Source organism: Python bivittatus, unplaced genomic scaffold, assembly GCF_059951505.1.
Source record: "Python bivittatus isolate LINGU-HERP-01145 unplaced genomic scaffold, Pbiv_v1 ctg000700_np1212, whole genome shotgun sequence".
Lineage (NCBI taxonomy): Eukaryota > Metazoa > Chordata > Lepidosauria > Squamata > Pythonidae > Python > Python bivittatus.
The window spans coordinates 67,783,527-67,804,131 of record NW_028277098.1 but is presented as its reverse complement, the minus strand read 5'-3'; the positions used below and the strand labels follow the sequence as shown (position 1 = coordinate 67,804,131).

General features: G+C 39.2%; 1 protein-coding gene across 1 annotated transcript in view; it reads right to left on the bottom strand.

The window, feature by feature from the left end:
* Positions 1–1,305: 1,305 nt before the first annotated feature.
* The window catches only part of CAPZA1 (capping actin protein of muscle Z-line subunit alpha 1), a 28,770-nt gene continuing 9,470 nt past the window's right edge, over positions 1,306–20,605 (bottom strand). Inside the window, exons 3-10 of the mRNA XM_007422689.3 lie at positions 18,312–18,363; positions 18,050–18,113; positions 16,335–16,541; positions 15,965–16,044; positions 14,666–14,744; positions 9,390–9,461; positions 5,920–5,982; positions 1,306–1,882 (exon numbers count right to left, since the gene is read on the bottom strand). Coding sequence (XP_007422751.1) covers positions 1,742–1,882; positions 5,920–5,982; positions 9,390–9,461; positions 14,666–14,744; positions 15,965–16,044; positions 16,335–16,541; positions 18,050–18,113; positions 18,312–18,363 — 758 coding nt within the window. The 3' untranslated portion in view covers positions 1,306–1,741. The remainder of the gene's footprint in view (positions 1,883–5,919; positions 5,983–9,389; positions 9,462–14,665; positions 14,745–15,964; positions 16,045–16,334; positions 16,542–18,049; positions 18,114–18,311; positions 18,364–20,605) is intronic.

Below are 20,605 nucleotides of genomic sequence, written 5' to 3'. Positions count from 1 at the left end.
AGCTTAATAATATCTCATCTGGTGGGATCTCTTCGATCACATGTATACTGAGAATGTGATTTATGACCTTCAGAAATAGTCATGGGAGGACTCTATGATGTGTCTATGTGATACCATTTTTCCTCTCTTCACCCTCAATGATATTGGGATTAGAAACTTCACTAATAGTGGTTCAAGTTCAATTGAGCCAGTTTTAATTCAAGAACTACAAAAGCTATTGAAGATGACATCCTGGGGTGTGAGAGGGAAAGAAAGGAAAACACAGGTAGACTTGCAAGATGCTGTTTATTATAGCATATATGTTATTATATCTCAAAAAGGTATAGTTTTAGTCTTCCTGTGACTATTTCTGAAAGCCATAAATCACCTCAGCATACATTCCTGGGTAGGGGAAGGGAAAAAGTATCAGCAATTGTATTATTCAAACCTTATAGACAACTATATTGTGAGATAACAGCCAATGCGTCCAAGCTGCATTCTACAGCTTGCATCCTATTTGTTCCCATTTCGTTTCTCCTGCCTATAAGAGTGGGTAAGATAGCTTAGTGTTATGTCTGAGCCCAAGATCATGCTTTATAGTTTGTGAACAAGACAGAATCTTATGCCAGTTTAGACTAGAGTTATAGCTAATAAATCCTGCATACTTCAGAAGAAATACATTTCACAAAGAAATAATTTTAGGTAAAATACTAAAATATTTTTGCCTGTTTTGCTCTCCTAAGGAGGAATATTTGGGCTCTGTGTATATTGTAGTTTAATTAGCCTGAATTTAACATATTGTGATATGCAAATATAACTAATAAAGCAAATTTCTCCAAGTATCCTGAAATAAACTACAAAATCCAGAATATGCCTTGGTGCAAATATTTTATTGACTCACTGAGACATGTCCATTCATACATTTCTGATGCAAATATCATCAGCTTGCCACAAAGCATTAAAGCACAATAAATCCAATATTTAAACATTTACAGCATTTCATTTTTGTAATTTCTTCTCCATCTAAACAAGTATCTGAGCAGCAGACAAGTATTAAGAAAAATGGAGGACCCATCCTGTAAAAATGCAGATATTTATATTAACCGTACTTCCAGGAATACAAATGAGAAAAATAGTTTACTCGAAGAAAATGAGGCTCAAGTCTTTGGATTTAAAAAACAAAAACAACCATCCCCAAAAACAGCATTTAAGAAGACCTGGCCTTCTTGGCATTTCTGGGAAGAGTCTTGTAAACGCTTTGCAAACATGAAAAAGCTAAGCCTAGAAGATATTGCTAGTTGGTGATTGGCAGTTATGAGGGGGGACAAGCAAGGAAAAGTTGTATCTGGTGCAATGCAACACCATAAAGCTGCCAGCATTTCTCTTAAACTGAATATAATACCTTGTGCTGGCAAAAGTACTGGGATTGTAAGCCCAATATTACCAGCCTGCATTTCTAGAAAGACTCTTTTAGCGAAGACATTTTTCAGCAAATACAAGGACTGATAGGACTGATCCCGAAGTGGCAACATTAAGAAAGCCTACTAAGAAATGCACTGTAACTCTTACACCAGATGTTTTCAAGGCAGGAACATACACAAACAAAATGTTATGTCTCTAACAGTCCTCTGTAAGGCTATAAAACCTGTTAACGCCAAAAGCCCTAGACGAATGCCAATTTCAGGAAACCCACCTACTTGGCAAAGGACCATATTTGCTTTGTTTATTTTGCATGCTAATATTTCCCATAGCATCTCTGCTCTTAGGCGTTCTGCATTTCTTTGCCGATCTTGTAGCTGAGGATTTTGTTCCAGTCAATTTTGGTACGGGTGACTGGTAGCTGGCGACGCAAGGCTTTGAATGTGGTGTCTGACATTGTCTGATAATTTTCACTGATTGCTGTCTGCAAATAATTCAGTGGGCTAGAGGTTAGAATTTCTAAATGTACATATTTACAATGTATACTGATTAACTACTAATAAGTTTTAACCCATTCCTCTATACACACTGCCAGATTAGTCAAAGCAAGATAAGAGCACATCCTCTTTACTTCCTCAGTGCATACTCCTGAGTATAGAGCTAAATGTCAGATTGTTGCCCAATGCAAAAAATGGAGCACTGTATCCCTTTCCAAATAATCCCATATTCTCATGCTGAAAGGGAGGCAAAGAGCTTCCACCTGAACTGAGAAAAGGTTAGCCTATGGATGGCATGGTACATTTACTTTTCCTGAAGAACTCTGAAATCATCCAGTCCCATTCTCACCCATTTTTCTATAACCAATTTGCATGTAGCTTAGTCACTGGATCAAACACTGTGACACACTAAGGTGTTCTGGAGACTAACTATAATATATATGATTAATGCATTTTTACAGTTCCAGTTTACTACACATTAACAATCAGCACTATCCAATGGGCAATCATCAAATTTTAGTGATTCAATTACCATCTTTTGAGAGCTTCAGAATTATTTATTAAGCAAAATCCTGTATCAAACTTCTGTAAAAGTCATGTAACAAATACTGGGACCTAAGAAGCTAGTTCTGGTATTTCTCACAAGTCATGGGGAGGGAAAGAGAAAGGAGTCTTCCTGTTGAAGGGAAAATGTTCCCCTGCTATCAATGTGGCTTTGTACAGAAGTCATCACTTATGACTATAATCTCAAATTTCAGTCATATTATGAAAATTACATACATCTTTTTAACAATGTATGGCAAAGTTAAAAAAAATATTTTGCTTAGCAGATAAATGCTACAATGAAAAACTACTGGTGAGCCCTGTGCAAGCTACCTTCAATTCTATTATGAAAGAAATATGAGACATACTGTACATATAATAAAATGAATGAAAAATCTTAGAAGTGTGCCAAGTATTTCAAATCTGGACACTGCTGGAAGTCTCTGGGGAGATGTGTGGAGAAGGAGTTGAAAAGAATTGTGTCTGTTTTAAAGGGGAGGTGATAGGAGAGGATAATGTAGTAAGACATGATGACGATTCAACAAGGCTGAATGAAACATGGGAATGTGGCACAAACCAAAAGAATCAAAAGAATACAGTGAAAAATGCTATATACCAGTGTTTGTATATGAATGCTGAGGGCCTGCAGGCCAATATGGGTGAACTGGAATACCTGGTTATAGAAAAGAGTACAGTATAGATATCTGAAATCCAGTGGGATTCAATTAAATTCTATAAGAAAGACAGGGAAAGGCATAGTGAAGGAGGTGTTGTATGTAAAAGAGACCATTGAATCAAAGACATCTCCAAAGAGGCAGATGATTTGACAGAATCACTTAGGGTAGAAATATCAGGTCATAAAGGTAGGTTAATACAGTGGTACCTCAGGTTACGAATTTAATTCGTTCCGTGACTCTGGTCGCACCCCGAATTGGTCACACCCCGAAGCAAATTTTCCCATAAGGTTCAATGTAATTACCATTAATCCGTTCCGGCGTCCGCGGACCACACGGCAGGGCGGAAAAACGGCCGCGGACCACGCGGCAGGGTGAAAAAACGGCCATGGACCACGTGGAACGGGCGGAAAATGGCCGCGGACCACGTGGAACGGGCGGAAAATGGCCGCGGACCACGTGGAACGGGCGGAAAATGGCCACGGACCATGTGTCACAGCGGAAAATGGCTGCGGATCCGGTTCATAACCCGAGGTAAATTTTTGCGGCCGGAGCTGGTTGCAACCTGAAAAGTTCGTTAGCAGAGGCGTTCGTAACCCGAGATACCACTGTACTGGGGATGTACTACCATCTCCCTAATCAGGATGCTCAAAGAGATCTAGAAATGGAGAGGGAAATCAAAGAGGGATCCCAAATCAGAAGTTTTATAACAATGGAAGATTTCAATTATCCACACATTGACTGGGTGAATGTGTGTTCAAACCATGACAGAGAGGTAAAATTCTTAGGTACTATAAGGTGCTCAGAACTTGGTGTGAGAAATTTATGTAGTTGATTGGGAATAGTGACCATAATGCAATAGAATTCAACATTCAAAGAAGTGATAACTAACATAGCAAGTACCACACAGTCATATTTGACTTCAAAAAAGGGAACTCTCAGAACTGAGAAGACTTGTGAAAAAGAAACTCAAAGGGAAGGTCAAAGGGATAAGCTCCCTCCAGAAGGTTTGGTTGTTGTTTCAAACCACAATAGTAGAGGCCCAGACACAATGTATTCCTAAAATTAGGAAAATGGCCCCAAGGTCCCAGAAGAGGCCTGCATGGTTGAGTAGCACTGTGAAGGAAGCTATTAGGGTCAAGAAAGTTTTTAGAAAGTAGAAGATGTATTGTAATGACGAAAACAAAAAGAGCATAAACTCTGGCAAAAGAAATGCAAAGAGACAGTGAGCGGGGCAAAAAGAAAATTTGAGGAGCATATTGCCAAACTATGAAGACAATAATAAAAGATTCTTCAAATACATTACAAGTAGGAAGCTAGCCAGGGAGGCTGTTGGTCGCTTGGATGAAGGAGTCAAAGGTATGTTAAGAGGAGAAAAGGAAATTGAATCCAGAAGCCAAATGAATTCTTTGCTTCCATCTTCACAGGAGAAAAATTGGGGGAGATCCCTGAGCCCTTGTTCTCAGGAAGGGAATCAGATGAACTGAGCCATATAATGGTGACAAGAGAAGTGCTAGGCCTTATTGACAAATTGTACATCAACAGATCACCAGGCCCTGATGGCTTCCATCCAAGTGAGTGTCTTGAAGCTGAGATTGTGGACCTTCTAACTAAAATATGCAACCTGTCTCTACACTCAGTCTCTGTAGCTGAAGATTGGAAGGTGGGCAACATAACTCCAATTTTTAAGAAGGGCTCACAGGGAGATCAATAAATTATAGGCCTGTCAGCTTAACATCCATAGTTGAAACTACTATTAAAGATAAAATTACCAAACATTTGAAGACACAACCCAACATGGCTTCACTACGGTCACGTCTAACTGATCTTCTAGAGTTTTTTGAGGGTGTTAATAAACACGCAGATAAGGGTGAGCCAGTACACATACTCTACTTAGATTTTCAAAAAATCTTTGATAAAGATCCTCATCAAAGACTTCTCAGTAAGCTTAACAGAATAAAAAGGCAGGTCCTCTTCTGAATAAGCAATTGCTAAAGAACAGAAAACAAAGAGTAGGAGTAAAAGGATATTTCTCACATAAGGGATATAACTAGTGGGGTTCCCCAGGGTTCTGTCCTAGGACTGGTGCTTTTTAATGCTCTGAAATTGGGCGTGTCTAGTGGAATTAGTATCTGATTACTAATTTAGATAACCTGTTTATTTTATTTGGGAAACTCACATTGACCAACAAGGTGCACCTCTAATTAATTGTGCTAGACTTGAGAAATGTATTAAAGGGCCAGCTGTATTGAAGCTTGAGCCAATCAACCTGTGTAATTGTATTGTACAGTATACTGCTGCCTGCTGTGGTGATTGTATCCACTGGGGACAAAAATTCTGGGAAGGAAAGAAATAAGTTCTATATATTTCCTCCCCACAACAGACACCTCTAAAACAAATACAGGCATACCTCATTTTATTGCACTTCACTTTATTGTGCTTCAGAGATGTTGCATTTTTTTTTTACAAATTGAAGATTTGTGGCAACCCCACATCAAGCAAGTCTGTCAGATGATGATTAGCATTTTTTAGCAATAAGGTAATTTTTAATTCAGGTATATACATTTTTTAAGACATAATATTATTGCACACTTAACAGACTACAGTATAGTGTAAACATAACTTTTATATGGACTGGGAAACCAAAAAAATTGAGTGACTCGCTTTATTGCGATATTCGGTTTATTGCAGTGGTCTGGAACCAAATCTGCAATATCTCCGAGGTATGCCTGTAGAATATAATTGAAAATGCATTTTCATAAAAATATTAATAATAGCAACAAGAAGACTAGTTCATTTTATCTTACCTGATACTCATTTTCTGCCTGTTCTATGATTTTAATAAATTCTTTTGCTGTTTGGACATCATTCTATGAAAACAAAATGCAACCATTAGTCTATCACACTGTATGAGTCTTTAGAAATGTTTGATGTTTTCTAAGTTCAATTTTATGGCATAAGGAATATATATGTTCCCAAATTTTGGACTGAACTTGGTGCCACAGATCTTAGGTTTTGGATGAAAATTGTAAATTTACTTTGGAGTGATGTAAACTGCAGAATCTTTAAAAAATTATTGCATAATTAAGCAGCGGCTTAATGACGCTGAAAGTTGCCGGCCAGAAATTGTCGATGCTTCAGCAGTTCGAGTCCAGCCTTCGCGTTAAACAGGGTGAGCTCCTGTTTCCTCCCCAGTTCCTGTCAACCCAACAGGTCAAAAACTCACGTGAGTAGATAAATAGATACTCTCACTCCGGTGGGAGGAAAAATGCTGGCGGCGCCTTGCAAAAAGGAGTTGGGAGCAGTTGCCGGTAAGCGCGAAAAACCGTGCACGCCCAAAAAGGGCGTGAAGCAACGGAAACCCGCCTCCTGCGCTCGCCAGCTGGGCTCTGCTCTAGGAAGGAGGCTCTGGCAAACCACTTCCGAAAAACAATTGCCTTGAAAACTGCAAGGACTCGTCCAAGCAGTCACTGCTGGGTCAGCAATGACTGAGCGCAGACAAAAAAAAAAAAAAATTGTATTAGGTAAGTGTCTGGGTAAAAACCAATTTTGCCCAATTTCGCACAGAACAACTATCAATTAATACAACTACCCCTTTTCTCTTCCAAAATTGTCCTAGTTCAGAGATGCTGTAGGAGGGAAGATAGGACTGTATAAACTGAAATCCAGATGCACAATGTGGGTGTAAGCCCACTTGTGTGTTTTGAAATAGTTTCTTATTCTAACTTTTCTTCAGGAGCTCAAGGAAGCTTAAATAGGGATCTTTTATCATTATAACCACACAACCACCACATCAGGTAGATTTGGACTAGGCATAGGCATCCAGTGAGTTTCCATGGATGAAAAGTAATATGGATTTGAACTTGGTTTTTCTCAGTTCAATAACATCTAGTCCAACACCTTAACCAGTGTACCACCCTGACTCACCCTGTGATGCAATGATCATCAGCAATATACTACCAAATTATCAAGTGTGCCTTAATTAACATGTTTCTGGCTGCCTGATTATTAATCTGCAGTAATAATTTTTTCATAAAATATGTTCATGGTACAAGTTGTTCGTTTAGTTTTTCTGAAGATGCTTATTTGATTTCTCTTTTACCATTTCCTAACAAAATGAGCACCATGTGAGTTGGAATAATCTACAAGATAGTATCCACAGTATATCCCACCTCAAGAAGGCTTGTTTGCATAATGTAGGAAAGGTACTCCATGCCATCTAATGGCAGAGAAACCATAGCTTAAACCACTGATTTCCGTGGAAACTGATAAATTGACTACATAGGATTTCATCTACAGGAGAAGCCTATATACAGTCAGGTCCAGAAATATTGGGACATCGACACAATTCTAACATCTTTGGCTCTATACACCACCACAATGGATTTGGAATGAAACAAACACAATGTGCGTTAACTACAGACTGTCAGCTTTAATTTGAGGGTATGTACATCCAACTCAGGTGAACGGTGTAGGAATTACAACAGTTTGCATATGTGCCTCCCACTTGTTAAGGGACCAAAAGTAATGGGACAAAATAATAATCATACATCAAACTTTCCCTTTTTAATACTTGGTTGCAAATTCGTTGCAGTCAATCACAGCCTGAAGTCTGGAACGTATAGACATCACCAGATGCTGGGTTTCATCCCTGGTGATGCTCTGCCAGGCCTCTACTGCAACTGTCTTCAGTTCCTGCTTGTTCTTGGGGCATTTTCCCTTCAGTTTTGTCTTCAGCAAGTGAAATGCATGCTCAATGGGATTCAGGTCAGGTGACTGACTTGGCCATTGCATAACATTCCACTTCTGTCCCTTCAAAAACTCTTTGGTTGCTTTTGCAGTGTGCTTTGGGTCATTGTCCATCTGTACTGTGAAGCGCCGTCCAATGAGTTCTGCAGCATTTGGCTGAATGTGAGCAGATAATATTGCCCGAAACACTGCAGAATTCATCCTGCTGCTTTTGTCAGCAGTCACATCATCAATAAATACAAGAGAACCAGTTCCATTGGCAGCCATACATGCCCACGCCATGACACTACCACCACGCTTCACTGATGAGGTGGTATGCTTAGGATCATGAGCAGTTCCTTTCCTTCTCCATACTCTTCTCTTCCCATCACTCTGGTACAAGTTAATCTTGGTCTCATCTGTCCATAGGATGTTGTTCCAGAACTGTGAAGGGTTTTTTAGATGTCGTTTGGCAAACTCTAATCTGGCCTTCCTGTTTTTGAGGCTCACCAATGGTTTACATCTTGTGGTGAACCCTCTGTATTCACTCTGGTGAAGTCTTCTTTTGATTGTTGACTTTGACACACATACACCTACCTCCTGGAGAGTGTTCTTGATCTGGCCAACTGTTGTGAAGGGTGTTTTCTTCACCAGGGAACGAATTCTTCGGTCATCCACCACAGCTGTTTTCCGTTGTCTCCCGGGTCTTTTGGTGTTGCTGAGCTCACCAGTGCGTTCCTTCTTTTTGAGAATGTTCCAAACAGTTGTTTTGGCCACGCCTAATGTTCTTGCTATCTCTCTGATGGGTTTGTTTTGTTTCTTCAGCCTAATGATGGCTTGCTTCACTGATAGTGACAGCTCTCTGGATCTCATCTTGAGAGTTGACAGCAACAGATTCCAAATGCAAATAGAACACTTGAAATGAACTCTGGGCCTTTTATCTGCACATTGTAATTGGGGTACTGAGGGGATATCACACACCTGGCCATGGAACAGCTGAGAAGCCAACTGTCCCATTACTTTTGGTCCCTTAACAAGTAGGAGGCACATATGCAAACTGTTGTAATTCCTACACCGTTCACCTGAGTTGGATGTACATACCCTCAAATTAAAGCTGACAGTCTGCAGTTAACGCACATTGTGTTTGTTTCATTCCAAATCCATTGTGGTGGTGTATAGAGCCAAAGATGTTAGAATTGTGTCATTGTCCCAATATTTCTGGACCTGACTGTACATAGATTTTACCATTGCGGACTCGAAGCGGGTGGGGGGAGTGGCAGCTGGGAAACCAACAGCTTTTGATTATAGAGCACTCTTCAAAAGATAGCACATAAACAGAGCTTTAATTCTCTGATAGAGAGAAAAGTCACTTCTGAAATGCAGAAATTACTTCACATTCTGGAGTAAAGCACATCCTGCACAGCATTTTTTCCCTAAGCAAAATGCTATTCATTACTGAATAACTACTTCATGAAGAATCTTTGAAAGGAGAATTCTATGTAGTAAAAACAGCAAAATAATGAGATATTAATTAAACTGCCCCACTTACCAAAACTGCTACAGACTCCTGTATGTCTTTGTGGCTAACCAGTTGCACATTACCATCTTCATAATAATGCACCTATATTAAAATGAAACCATTGAAGATTTGGAAGTTCTTTGTACTAAGTACTGTACAGGGACAAGAGCCTGCTTTCCTTCCTGTCTTAAAGAGAAGAATCTTTTCCTTGATGCTTCTGGTCAAGTTTTGATAGAGATTAATGGCCTTGTTTCAAGTTATGCATACCACTGATATGCAGGATACAGTGGGGCAAAAAAGTATTTAGTCAGCCACCAATTGTGCAAGTTCTCCCACTTAAAAAGATGAGAGAGGCCTGTAATTTTCATCATAGGTATACCTCAACTATGAGAGACAAAATGGGGAAAAAAATCCAGAAAGTCACATTGTCTGATTTTTAAAGAATTTATTTGCTAATCATGGTGGAAAATAAGTATTTGGTCAAAAAGTTCATCTCAATACTTTGTTATATATCCTTTGTTGGCAATGACAGAGGTCAAACGTTTTCTGTAAGTCTTCACAAGTTTTCACACACTGTTGCTGGTATTTTGGCCCATTCCTCCATGCAGATCTCCTCTAGAGCAGGGATGTTTTGGGGCTGTCGCTGGGCAACACAGACTTTCAACTCCCTCCAAAGGTTTTCCATGGGGTTGAGATCTGGAGACTGGCTAGGCCACTCCAGGACCTTGAAATGCTTCTTACAAAGCCACTCCTTCGTTGCCCGGGCAGTGTGTTTGGGATCATTGTCATGCTGAAAGACCCAGCCACGTTTCATCTTCAATGCCCTTGCTGATGGAAGGAGGTGTTCACTCAAAATCTCACGATACATGGCCCCATTCATTCTTTCCTTTACACGGATCAGTCGTCCTGGTCCCTTTGCAGAAAAACAGCCCCAAAGCATGATGTTTCCACCTCCATGCTTCACAGTAGGTATGGTGTTCTTTGGATGCAACTCAGCATTCTCTCTCCTCCAAACACAACAAGTTGAGTTTAGACCAAAATGTTCTACTTTGGTTTCATCTGACCATATGACATTCTCCCAATCCTCTTCTAGATCATCCAAATGCTCTCTAGCAAACTTCAGACAGGCCCAGACATGTACTGGCTTAAGCAGGGGGACACATCTGGCACTGCAGGATTTGAGTCCCTGGCGGCGTAGTGTGTTACTGATGGTAACCTTTGTTACTTTGGTCCCAGCTCTCTGCAGGTCATTCACTAGGTCCCCCCGTGTGGTTCTGGGATTTTTGCTCATCGTTCTTGTGATCATTTTGACCCCACAGGGTGAGATCTTGCATGGAGCCCCAGATCAAGGGAGATTATCAGTGGTCTTGTATGTCTTCCATTTTCTAATTATTGCTCCCACAGTTGATTTCTTCACACCAAGCTGCTTGCCTATTGCAGATTCAGTCTTCCCAGCCTGGTGCAGGTCTACAATTTTGTTTCTGGTGTCCTTCAACAGCTCTTTGGACTTGGCCATAGTGGAGTTTGGAGTGTGACTGTTTGAGGTTGTGGACAGGTGTCTTTTATACTGATAACAAGGTCAAACAGGTGCCATTACTACAGGTAACGAGTGGAGGACAGAGGAGCCTCTTAAAGAAGTAGTTACAGGTCTGTGAGAGCCAGACATCTTGGTTGTTTGTAGGTGACCAAATACTTATTTTCCACCATGATTTGCAAATAAATTCTTTAAAAATCAGACAATATGATTTTCTGGATTTTTTTTCTCATTTTGTCTCTCATAGTTGAGGTATACTTATGATGAAAATTATAGGCCTCTCTCATCTTTTTAAGTGGGAGAACTTGCACAATTGGTGGCTGACTAAATACTTTTTTGCCCCACTGTATTTGTATTCATATGTAAAAATAATACATTACCTTTTAAAAAAATCTCATTAATTTATACTCAATGGACTTTTAAAAATTTGCACATTTATAAAAAATCAGTTAAATTGCACATAATCGTTACAAAATATGGATCTGTGTAACTATCTTAATTATCATAAAACATCATTTTAGCAATGAGAAAGCACAAACCAAATTTATTTTGCAAGGGTCTTACTATTTTTAAATGGACTAGGGCATTTCCAGATAATGTTATGCAAGCAATGACAAATTTATAGCTTTGTGGTATAGCTAATGAAGCCATATAAGAAAGCTGTGCTGAGCAACAACCAATTGTAAATTACCAAGCCAATAGGAGGAAATACACATTATGCTTTAACCTTCTCATTGTATAATAAGAAATTCCTAATACAAAGCCTTTACCTTGTTAAAGCCAGTTAGTCTCTATTTAAATAATACAGGCAGTCCTTGACTTATGACCATTCATTTAATGACTGTTCAAAGTTATGATGGCGCTGAAAAAAATGACTTAGGAGCGGTCCTCATGCTTACAACCATTGGAATGTCCCCATGTTCATATCATGTGATCAAAATTTGGGCACTTGGCAACCATCATGTATTTATGATGGTTCCAGTGTCCTGGGGTCAGTTGATTGCTGTCTGTGATCTTCCCAGGGGGCTTCTAACAAGCAAAGTCAATGGGGGAAGCTGGATTTGCCTAATGACCATGTGATTTGCTTAAGGACCGCAGTGATTTGCCTAACGACCACAGCAAAAAAAGGTCAGAAAATCAGGTGCAACTCAATGACTGCATTGCTTAGTGATGGAAATTCTGCTTGTGAGACTAGGCTGAAGCTGCCATAACCTAAAGATGAAGCAGACATGTAAGCAGAGAAGACAAAAGCCAGGAATCTTGTCTATGAGATCCTTTCGGGGAGGTAAATAAGGAGGAAGCAAGTTGTTAAGGAAACAAAGGACCTGAACCAGGCAAAAGAAGTTGGGCCTGAGCACATGGAAACCCTCATCCCAATCCCATCAACTTGTAAATCAACTAAGCAAGGACTTTTGGGGATAAAAGGGGTCCTGAAGCCTGCCCACTCTGAGTCGTCTGAGCTGAGTCATCTTTGGATCCAGACTTGGTGGCTTCCCTCTAGCTAGTGCCTGGCAGCCTAGTTGGGAAGGATGTGGTTAAGTGTGGATGAGCACGTGTGTGTGTATGAGAAAGAGCAAATGTACCTTGCAACCAGTAAAGTTTTGCTGTTACTTTAAATTCACTGGGTCTCTGTGTATTACAAAGAACCTCTTGTGCCTCATTGTTCGGTTGGAAGTGATTTGTGTGTATCCCTAATTATTTCCTGGCTGTTGACCAGGGCTGTGTGTCTGTCTGCTCAGCCACACCTGTCTGGAAAACCCAGGTGGAAAGCAAGGGGGACTGACAAGATCCGCATGCCTCAACAGGCTGTGAGTGTGTGAGTGAGTGACCATAAGCCGAACCTGGGAGCAGTGTGTGTAACATCCCATAAGTTGAGGACTACCTGTACTGATATGGCAGAATAAGTATTAAGTTTCAGAAGAGGCCTTACAATCTATATACTACTAAAACTCGCATGTCTGTAACATTCAACTGGGCAAAACAGCATGTCATAGGGCAACAATTTTTGAACCAAGGTATCTCAAATGGGCTAACTTACAAAATGTGTCCAAATTATGGGACCCATTACTCCTGTGGGATTGAAATTTGGGACATTTGTGGCTGCTTCACCACTGCACTGCAGCAGTCAGCCCAGGTCACATGATCATCATGGGTGTATTCCCGAACCCTTTTCTGCTTCCCTGTGTCCCCTGTGCCTGCTGAGTGAGCAGCAATTGGCTGCTTTGGAAACAAGGCAGAAATCTGAAATCTCTTAATGGCAGTTGGCGATGAGGGAAGGACGAGGGAGCGATCCAGATACCTGCTGGCAATGTAGGGCTGGCTGGGGGGTGCCAGTGGTTGATGGGGAAGCCCTCTTCCTCCCTCAAGGGAGGGGCCCCTTGGAGACACATTGGAATGAGGAGCAGAGATGCACTTTTCCTCACAATCTGTGGCTCCCTTGATTCCACCTCCCCCCAGCAAAGTGGCAGGCAGTTCTGTGAGTCATCGGAAAAGGAGGAGGAGGAGGAAGCTTCATTGGGCCTCTCCTGAGGGTTGTGAGGGGAGGGCAAATGGCACAAGCCTATATTTTGTGTGGAAAGGAAGGGAGGGAGGGAGGGAGGGGAAAGGAGGGAATGAAAGGGAGGGAGGGAAAGGGAGAGAGGAAGGAAGGGAGGGGGAGGGAGAGGGGGAGGAAGGGAGGAAGAAAAGAAGGAAGAGGGGGAGGGAAGGAGAGGGAGGAAGGGAAGGTGGGAGGAAATTAGAGGAAGAGGAAGGAAGGGGAAGGGTGGGAGGAAGGAAGAAGAGGGAGGAAGGGTAGGAAAAAGAAAGTGAGAGGAGGGAGGGAAGGAGGGAGAGAGGGAAGAAAGGAAAAGGGAGTGGGGAGGAAGATTTCTGCCAGCTTCCCACTAACAAAGAGAATGGGGAAGCCAGCAGCAAGCTGGGATGGGGGGGGAGGAGGGAGGGAGGGAGGAAGGCAGGGAGATTTCTGCCAGCTTCCCATTAGCAAACTCAATGGGGAAGCCAGCAGCAAGTCGTAAGTCACTCCCACTCCCACTGCTTTTTAATTTATTTTAATTTAATTTATTTATATATCAAATTTATATCACCGCCCAACTCCCCCACAAGGAGGGACTCTGGGCAGTTCACAACAAAACAATTTAAAATCAGTAAAAACAAATAATACAAATATAAAATACAATTATTAAATACAACAAAATCCAAGAGATGGTGATATTATTTCAGCCTGTGACCAGATAATATCGGTCAAAGGTAAGACTAGGGAACCAGCCAACCCCAAAACTGACTATTCCCATCCCCACTCGATGTGTGATGACAAAATTAGGTCTTCAGTTTTTTTCTGAAGTGTAAAAGGGAGGAGGCCAACCTCACTTCTGGGGCAAGAGTGTTCCAAAGGGTAGGGGCTATTGCAAAGAAGGCTCGCCTCTTGGACCCTGTCAGATTAAATTCTCTTACAGACGGTGTCTGTAGCATGCCCTCTCTGCATGACCGGGTGGGATGGGTTGATATGGACTTGGTCGTTCTGTTTCTCTGTTTAGGTAAGGAAATATCTCTGAAATGATGACCCAACAGGTCAGTCTAGTTCATTACTCTTACCCTCATGCTAAGGTGCAAACAGTGGCATGTTCTAATATGTTGCACACACTTAGAACATGCCACTGTTTACAGAAGACTAAAAGAACCTTGTCCTTATGGTAGACATGTAATTTCCTATTTGAGAGAATCAGATTTTGGAAACAGTTTATTGGTATGGTTTCTGTGTAGCTTAACAAACCTGAATCTTGAGCACTGCAATCACTTGAGCTGTAGGTGGAGTGATGGTAAATTTCCATTCTGATCTCCAGCGTCCATTCCTACCAAAAACAGAGACTACAATATTTATAGGAATGGGGGAAAGGGCTGAGAATTACTCCCTCTAAATGGTTTTCAGGTTCATAAGATGCTCTTCTTTTCAATGCAGTCTCCTAGAGTCCACAAAAACTGTAGTAATCTAATTGCCCTCGAACGGAATATGCAGGACTGAAAAAATAATTTTAAATGCCTCCAAATGTCATGAGATTTGGTGATTTCATAAGATTATGGTCACTTTTCAATTTGCATTATTTATCTATTCAGGCACCCATATCATCACAAAAAGTATCATACCCAGTTTCTAAAAAGATAATCTTTTAATAATTATTCACAGACTCGATCTATCCTCTTACAAAGAAGGATGGCATCTGTTTCTATTTATTATAATGAAATAGGCATCAAAAAACAATACAAATGTGCACTTTTGGGACCAATACTCAATGGCTTACCTGTACCATCGTAATTGCAAATGGTCACTAAACAAGGCAGTTGCTAACTGAGGACTATCTGTATTTCATTTTTACCCCAATTCAACTAAATTTGAATTAGATGCTTCTTAGCACAGATTTTTGAAAAGGCATATTTCATTCATTTGGACAGGGATAGGCAACCTTGATACTCTCCAGCTGTTTTTGATTACAACTGTCGTACTTCATAAACTCCAACAATACTGACTCGGGCTTTTAGAAGTAGCGGTTGAAAACATCTTGGAGGTACATGTTTACCTACCACAAGGTAAGGATTTACTGTTACTGGGATCATAAGAGATAGGAGAGATGAATGTGTGCACCCAATAGAATATTCATTCTTATTGCAAATTCCAGGTTAAGTAGATCAGAGTTAAATTCACCTCCACATTTTTTCAGTAATTATAATCCGTTCTATTTTGATTTTTATATTTTTATGTACTTACTAACTGTTTTTAGCTTTCTTGAATGACACCCAGAGTCGTCTGTGATGAGATGGGTGGCTATATAAATTGGTTTAATAAATAAAATAAACAAACTGCCCATCCCTTACTGATACCATTTGCACTTTTATGTACATCATATACAAATATTTCTTTAATACAATTTGTCATACAGTCCAAAGAAAAGATGAACTTCCTCTGAGAAATTTAAGGTTCTGAGGATTATGGCCAATGAAGCATATAGTTTTTTTAATAGTAAGGAGAGTTTTGTGCTGAGTATGAATTAAAGAAAAGAATTACAGACATGCTTACCAGAAGTTTTTGGGTTGAAACTGGTGACTCTCAATGCAAGCTATAACTGTTGGCTGTCCATCTATAGTTTTACTATAAACCTATTTTCAAAGAAAAATATTTACATCAATAAAAAAATAAACACATTGCAAATCCAATTAGCCTTAGCTGTTATGGAAGACAGGTGGAAATACATACATTTCTATGTGAGTATGGTCCTCACCTGGAAAGTTACATGTCTTTGTTCTAAGAGGCAATTTATAAATGAATATATTTTTATATGGCTGATTCCAACTTTGCAGAAGTAAGATATTAATAACTCAGTCAAAAACATTTTAACAATAATTAATATAAGAATAAAGCTTCAGCATAGGGAGATTGTATACTTAACGGTACAAAAGCCATGTGGATAATGATCTTTCACATATGCTCTTAATGCATTGTCACAGGCATCCCTCCAGGACTTTAGCGCTGCATCTAAGTCTTCTGGCTGGGGATCACTTGCTTCCTTTCTCAAATGATCAAATTTAAAGGAAATCTTGTTTCTTGGGTCTAAAAATCGGCTGTTACCAAGGTCACCATGTTCTGTGATTAAAACCTGACAAAAGAAAAAGAAAGAAGACAAGTTTGTCTTCTGTTTCAGGTAGACTTTAAAAGAAAATAGAGATTTTCCTGTTTTGAAAATATTTGAAACTCTACAGATTATTCAAAGGAGGATATAATTTATTGTGACACTCCAGGCAGAAATTATTATTGTTCAAAACAAGATTTATATTTAATTCCTACTATCTCTGTGACAGATTTTTATTATCCTATGATATAAAGTAAAGAGCTTAAAAAGCACAGTAAGAAATGGTTTCCCTGCTTCCTAACTGGAAACATCTGTTCAGCACAATTTAATTTACATCAAGCCATCACATCCTGGCATAAATGATTATTTGTCACTTTGCAAATTAAAGAAGAACCTCACAGAAATACTGTGCAACCCAATTCCTAAACAGATTCAGAACACAGTATCTCTTTCCTTAGGAACCACAAGAATGAATTAGTTCAGTGCCTGATTATCTATTTTTCAAGGAAGAGATTCCTTAAAGATTTGATTTCTCTTTGAACAGGAAGCATTTTATTCCCTTTCAACTCAAGTTTAATAAATAGTACATTAATATGACCAAACCTCCCCTTTGCCATCATGATCATCCTTATCTATGCCCAGCTCTCATGCAGCAGTTATTTTTCCCTCTGGTCTATCAGCCCTCATCTTGCTATGCTCACTTTATTGTTACTGTTTTTTAACTTAACCATCAGGCCTGAAGAGACTTTAGGACAGCGTTACATCCCTACAACAGTTTATCCAAAATGCTGCAGCCTATAGGTATTGAAACACCCTTAGTATGTTGCTGTCACTATCATGAATACTCAGTATGACACTGGGAAGAAAAGATAGTAAAGGTTATTGGAGGAGGGAGAAGGGTACCTAAGCTGAGCTTGTATTTACAGCAAAGCACATATTTGTTTGTTCCTCTACATTCTGATTCTTCGACATTCTCCCATTTCTTAACAGAATACCATATGGTGATACAGCATGTTAAAATGCAGGATAAAACTAAAAATTCCATTATAACCTGATACAAAGATGTAACATGAACAACACTCCCCAGCTCAGCATTATATGAGACAGTCAAGATTCTTTAAATATAAAAAGGTTGGGAAAGTATGAGGATCATAGCTGCTGGAATTTTTTTTTCTGCTCAGGGTCATGAGACATTTAATTTTGATTTTTTTTTTCTCAGCAGCCCCCAGCAGGATCTAGCTTGTTTTCGAACCTGATCTTTCTTTTGCTGGCTTCTCTCTCCATACCATATTTGGCCCTATTCTGTTCTGGTTTGGGAGTTATTCCACTGACTGAGTACCTAGCCATTATTTCTTTCTGACATTTTGTTGGGTTGGAAATATTAAAAAGTGGCAGGGACAAGAAAACAGAATTCATTTGGTGTGTAATTGTTACTTTCGATACATGTTTCTATAGAAAGACATCTTACTATGTAATCACTCCCAACATTCATTGAACAAACACTACAGTAGATGGCAAGAATAATTACAATTTACCTGATCATCATATCCTTCTATCTTCACTGGAGTGAACTGATCCATATTATATTGTGCAAATGCACTGTCAGAAACAGATAAGTAAATATTATCTTCTGATTCTACAGAAAAATAGGCACATAACCCCACATTCTCCAAAGTATTTACAAACTATGGCCTTGAATTAATAATTTGCTACTGTAGGAAAAAAAATGACATTAAAAACTTCAGGTTTACACTGAAAGTTCAATTTCAGAAACAATTATAGCTTCATAGTACTTACTGAGCTGCCCCTTCCCTAAGAAGGTTGTCATTGTTAAGCAGCAAACGAACATCTAAGGAAAAAAAAGAAATTTCATATATATTAGCAAGAATACCAAGCAGTGTCTATTGGTATTCAGATTCATGTCTGAGTAAAAAGTTGATTCGCATACTGTATAGTGTTTTTAACAGGAATCACTCTTGTCAGTAGAAACATATATGTTCCCCTTAGAAACATATGAGAAGTTAACACAAAAATAGAAAGGATGCTTAAAAGGAAATACTGTAGACTTTACACATGAAAACTATTGCTTCCTTATATAATGTTTTCATGATTCACTATACTTTGTGAGACTATATTTCTCTCACTGAAATCTGTTCTGAAAGTTAGGTTTTAAAGAAGAATACAGTAAAAGGAATATAACATAAATGTACATTAACATTATTCATTTTTAAGTAGAACTGAACTAAAGAAAAAAAGCTATAAAGTATTAATACTCTATTGCTGTGACAGAACTTTAATGTTTTTTATTCCAAGAAATGAGCATGCAAGAGGCCTGGTGTTCAGATGTGAGATTTTGCATTTTTCTAAATGATTCCAAAAAGTTCTGATAAATACTGACAGACATATAGAAGGTTGATGACAAAATGGATAAAAATGAAAACTACTTGGATAGTTCAGTTTGTCTTTATGTGCTACTGAGGGCAAAAGCTCCCAGTGTACTTATGCACTGGCATCACTGAATTGTTCAGCCAGCTGCAAGCAAGCACATAGAGCTTCATCATTCTTCTCCCAGGCAGGCACTAAACTGCAGGCCAACATTTATTAAGGTTTCTGTCTTAGCAGTTCTCTTATGCCCTGCCAGAAAAACAGGTTGTTATGGAACAGTGCATAAGAAAGCCGAAGAGGACCAATCAGGCAAAGCAGGCTAGAAGTGGGGTGATCCTGAATAAAATTCCTCTCAGCTATTAAGTTTATAGAATTACTATTCATGATTTCTGAGCCAATTTCAAAAAAGTTGTGAGGATAAAATTACTATTACTGTGCGGGAGAGAATAATGTATGACTTCATGAGGTTCTCAGGAAAAAGGTAAAATAATATATTAAATGTATCACGTACACAGATAATAATAAGAACAGAAGTTCAGAAATAGAGAGAGTGAAGGCAGTCTGGATTAGACTGGCTGAAGTGAACAACCAGCTCTTGTCTAGATTCACAAAACTGATACAACTAAGATACAGAATTTGTACTGCAACAATGCATGTGTAACATGAAAAATCTATCTTGGGACTCTCAAGTAAGAAATTATTGAAGGGCAAATGTTTGGCATTAGAAATGCATTTACCGTATTTTTCCGACTATAAGACGATACTTTTTTCTAAAATCCTTACCCTAAAAACTGAAGGGCGTCTTATTCAAGGAAGTCAGCCGAGAATCGCCCGGTTCCAAACTGCCGATACTTGGTTTCTGCAGAGAGGCTTCTTCCTATTGCTACCCTCCAATCACCAGTGAAATAGCTTGTCTCCCAAACAGACTTCCTCCAATCACGAGCCTGATGTAACTGACATCAGCTGATGCTGAACAAACCAATTAGAGGAAGGCTGATTGCAGAGACAAGCTATCTGCAGTTTCACTAGTGCTTGAATGTAATGAGTTAAGCAAAAGAGCCTGGAAATAGAGCTGCAGAGAGACGGTTTGGACCTCCTCCCACCAAGTGTATCAGGTCAATGTTAACTAATTACTAAATAAAAATGTGTTCTGCACTATCTTTAAAATATTGATTTTTTAATTTTGGGCTGGAAAAGTGGGGGTCTTGTACATGGGGGCGTCTTATTGTTGGAAAAATACGGTACTTAAAATATTTCCAGGTTGCCTAAGGGTAAAAACCCAGATATTCTTTATAGAAGAAAATCCATATGTAGTGAGCATATGAAAAGTACCAAATTCAGGAAAATTTCAAATATAAGAGACCACTCCCAGCAATTTCATGGTTTAAGGTACTAAGGATATACAAGTAAGATTCCTAACGTGTTTCCAACTTCTGAATATCAGAATCATTTAACCCACCAAGAGAAACTGCAAAAGCCTTAACTGATTTGTTAGTTTCTACTGTTCTAAATCTAATGGCCTTCTGGAAGCTAGTGAAGACAGAACTTTCTAGATGATTTATTTGCAAGATAAGTGAAACCATTTGTATTACTGTAATGTATTATTACTGAATTTATGTCTTTGTTTTAATATTGTTTTGTTGTTTTAAAGAACGAGGAGTCAGTGCAGATTATATAGAATATAAATAACAAAACCAAAATAAATT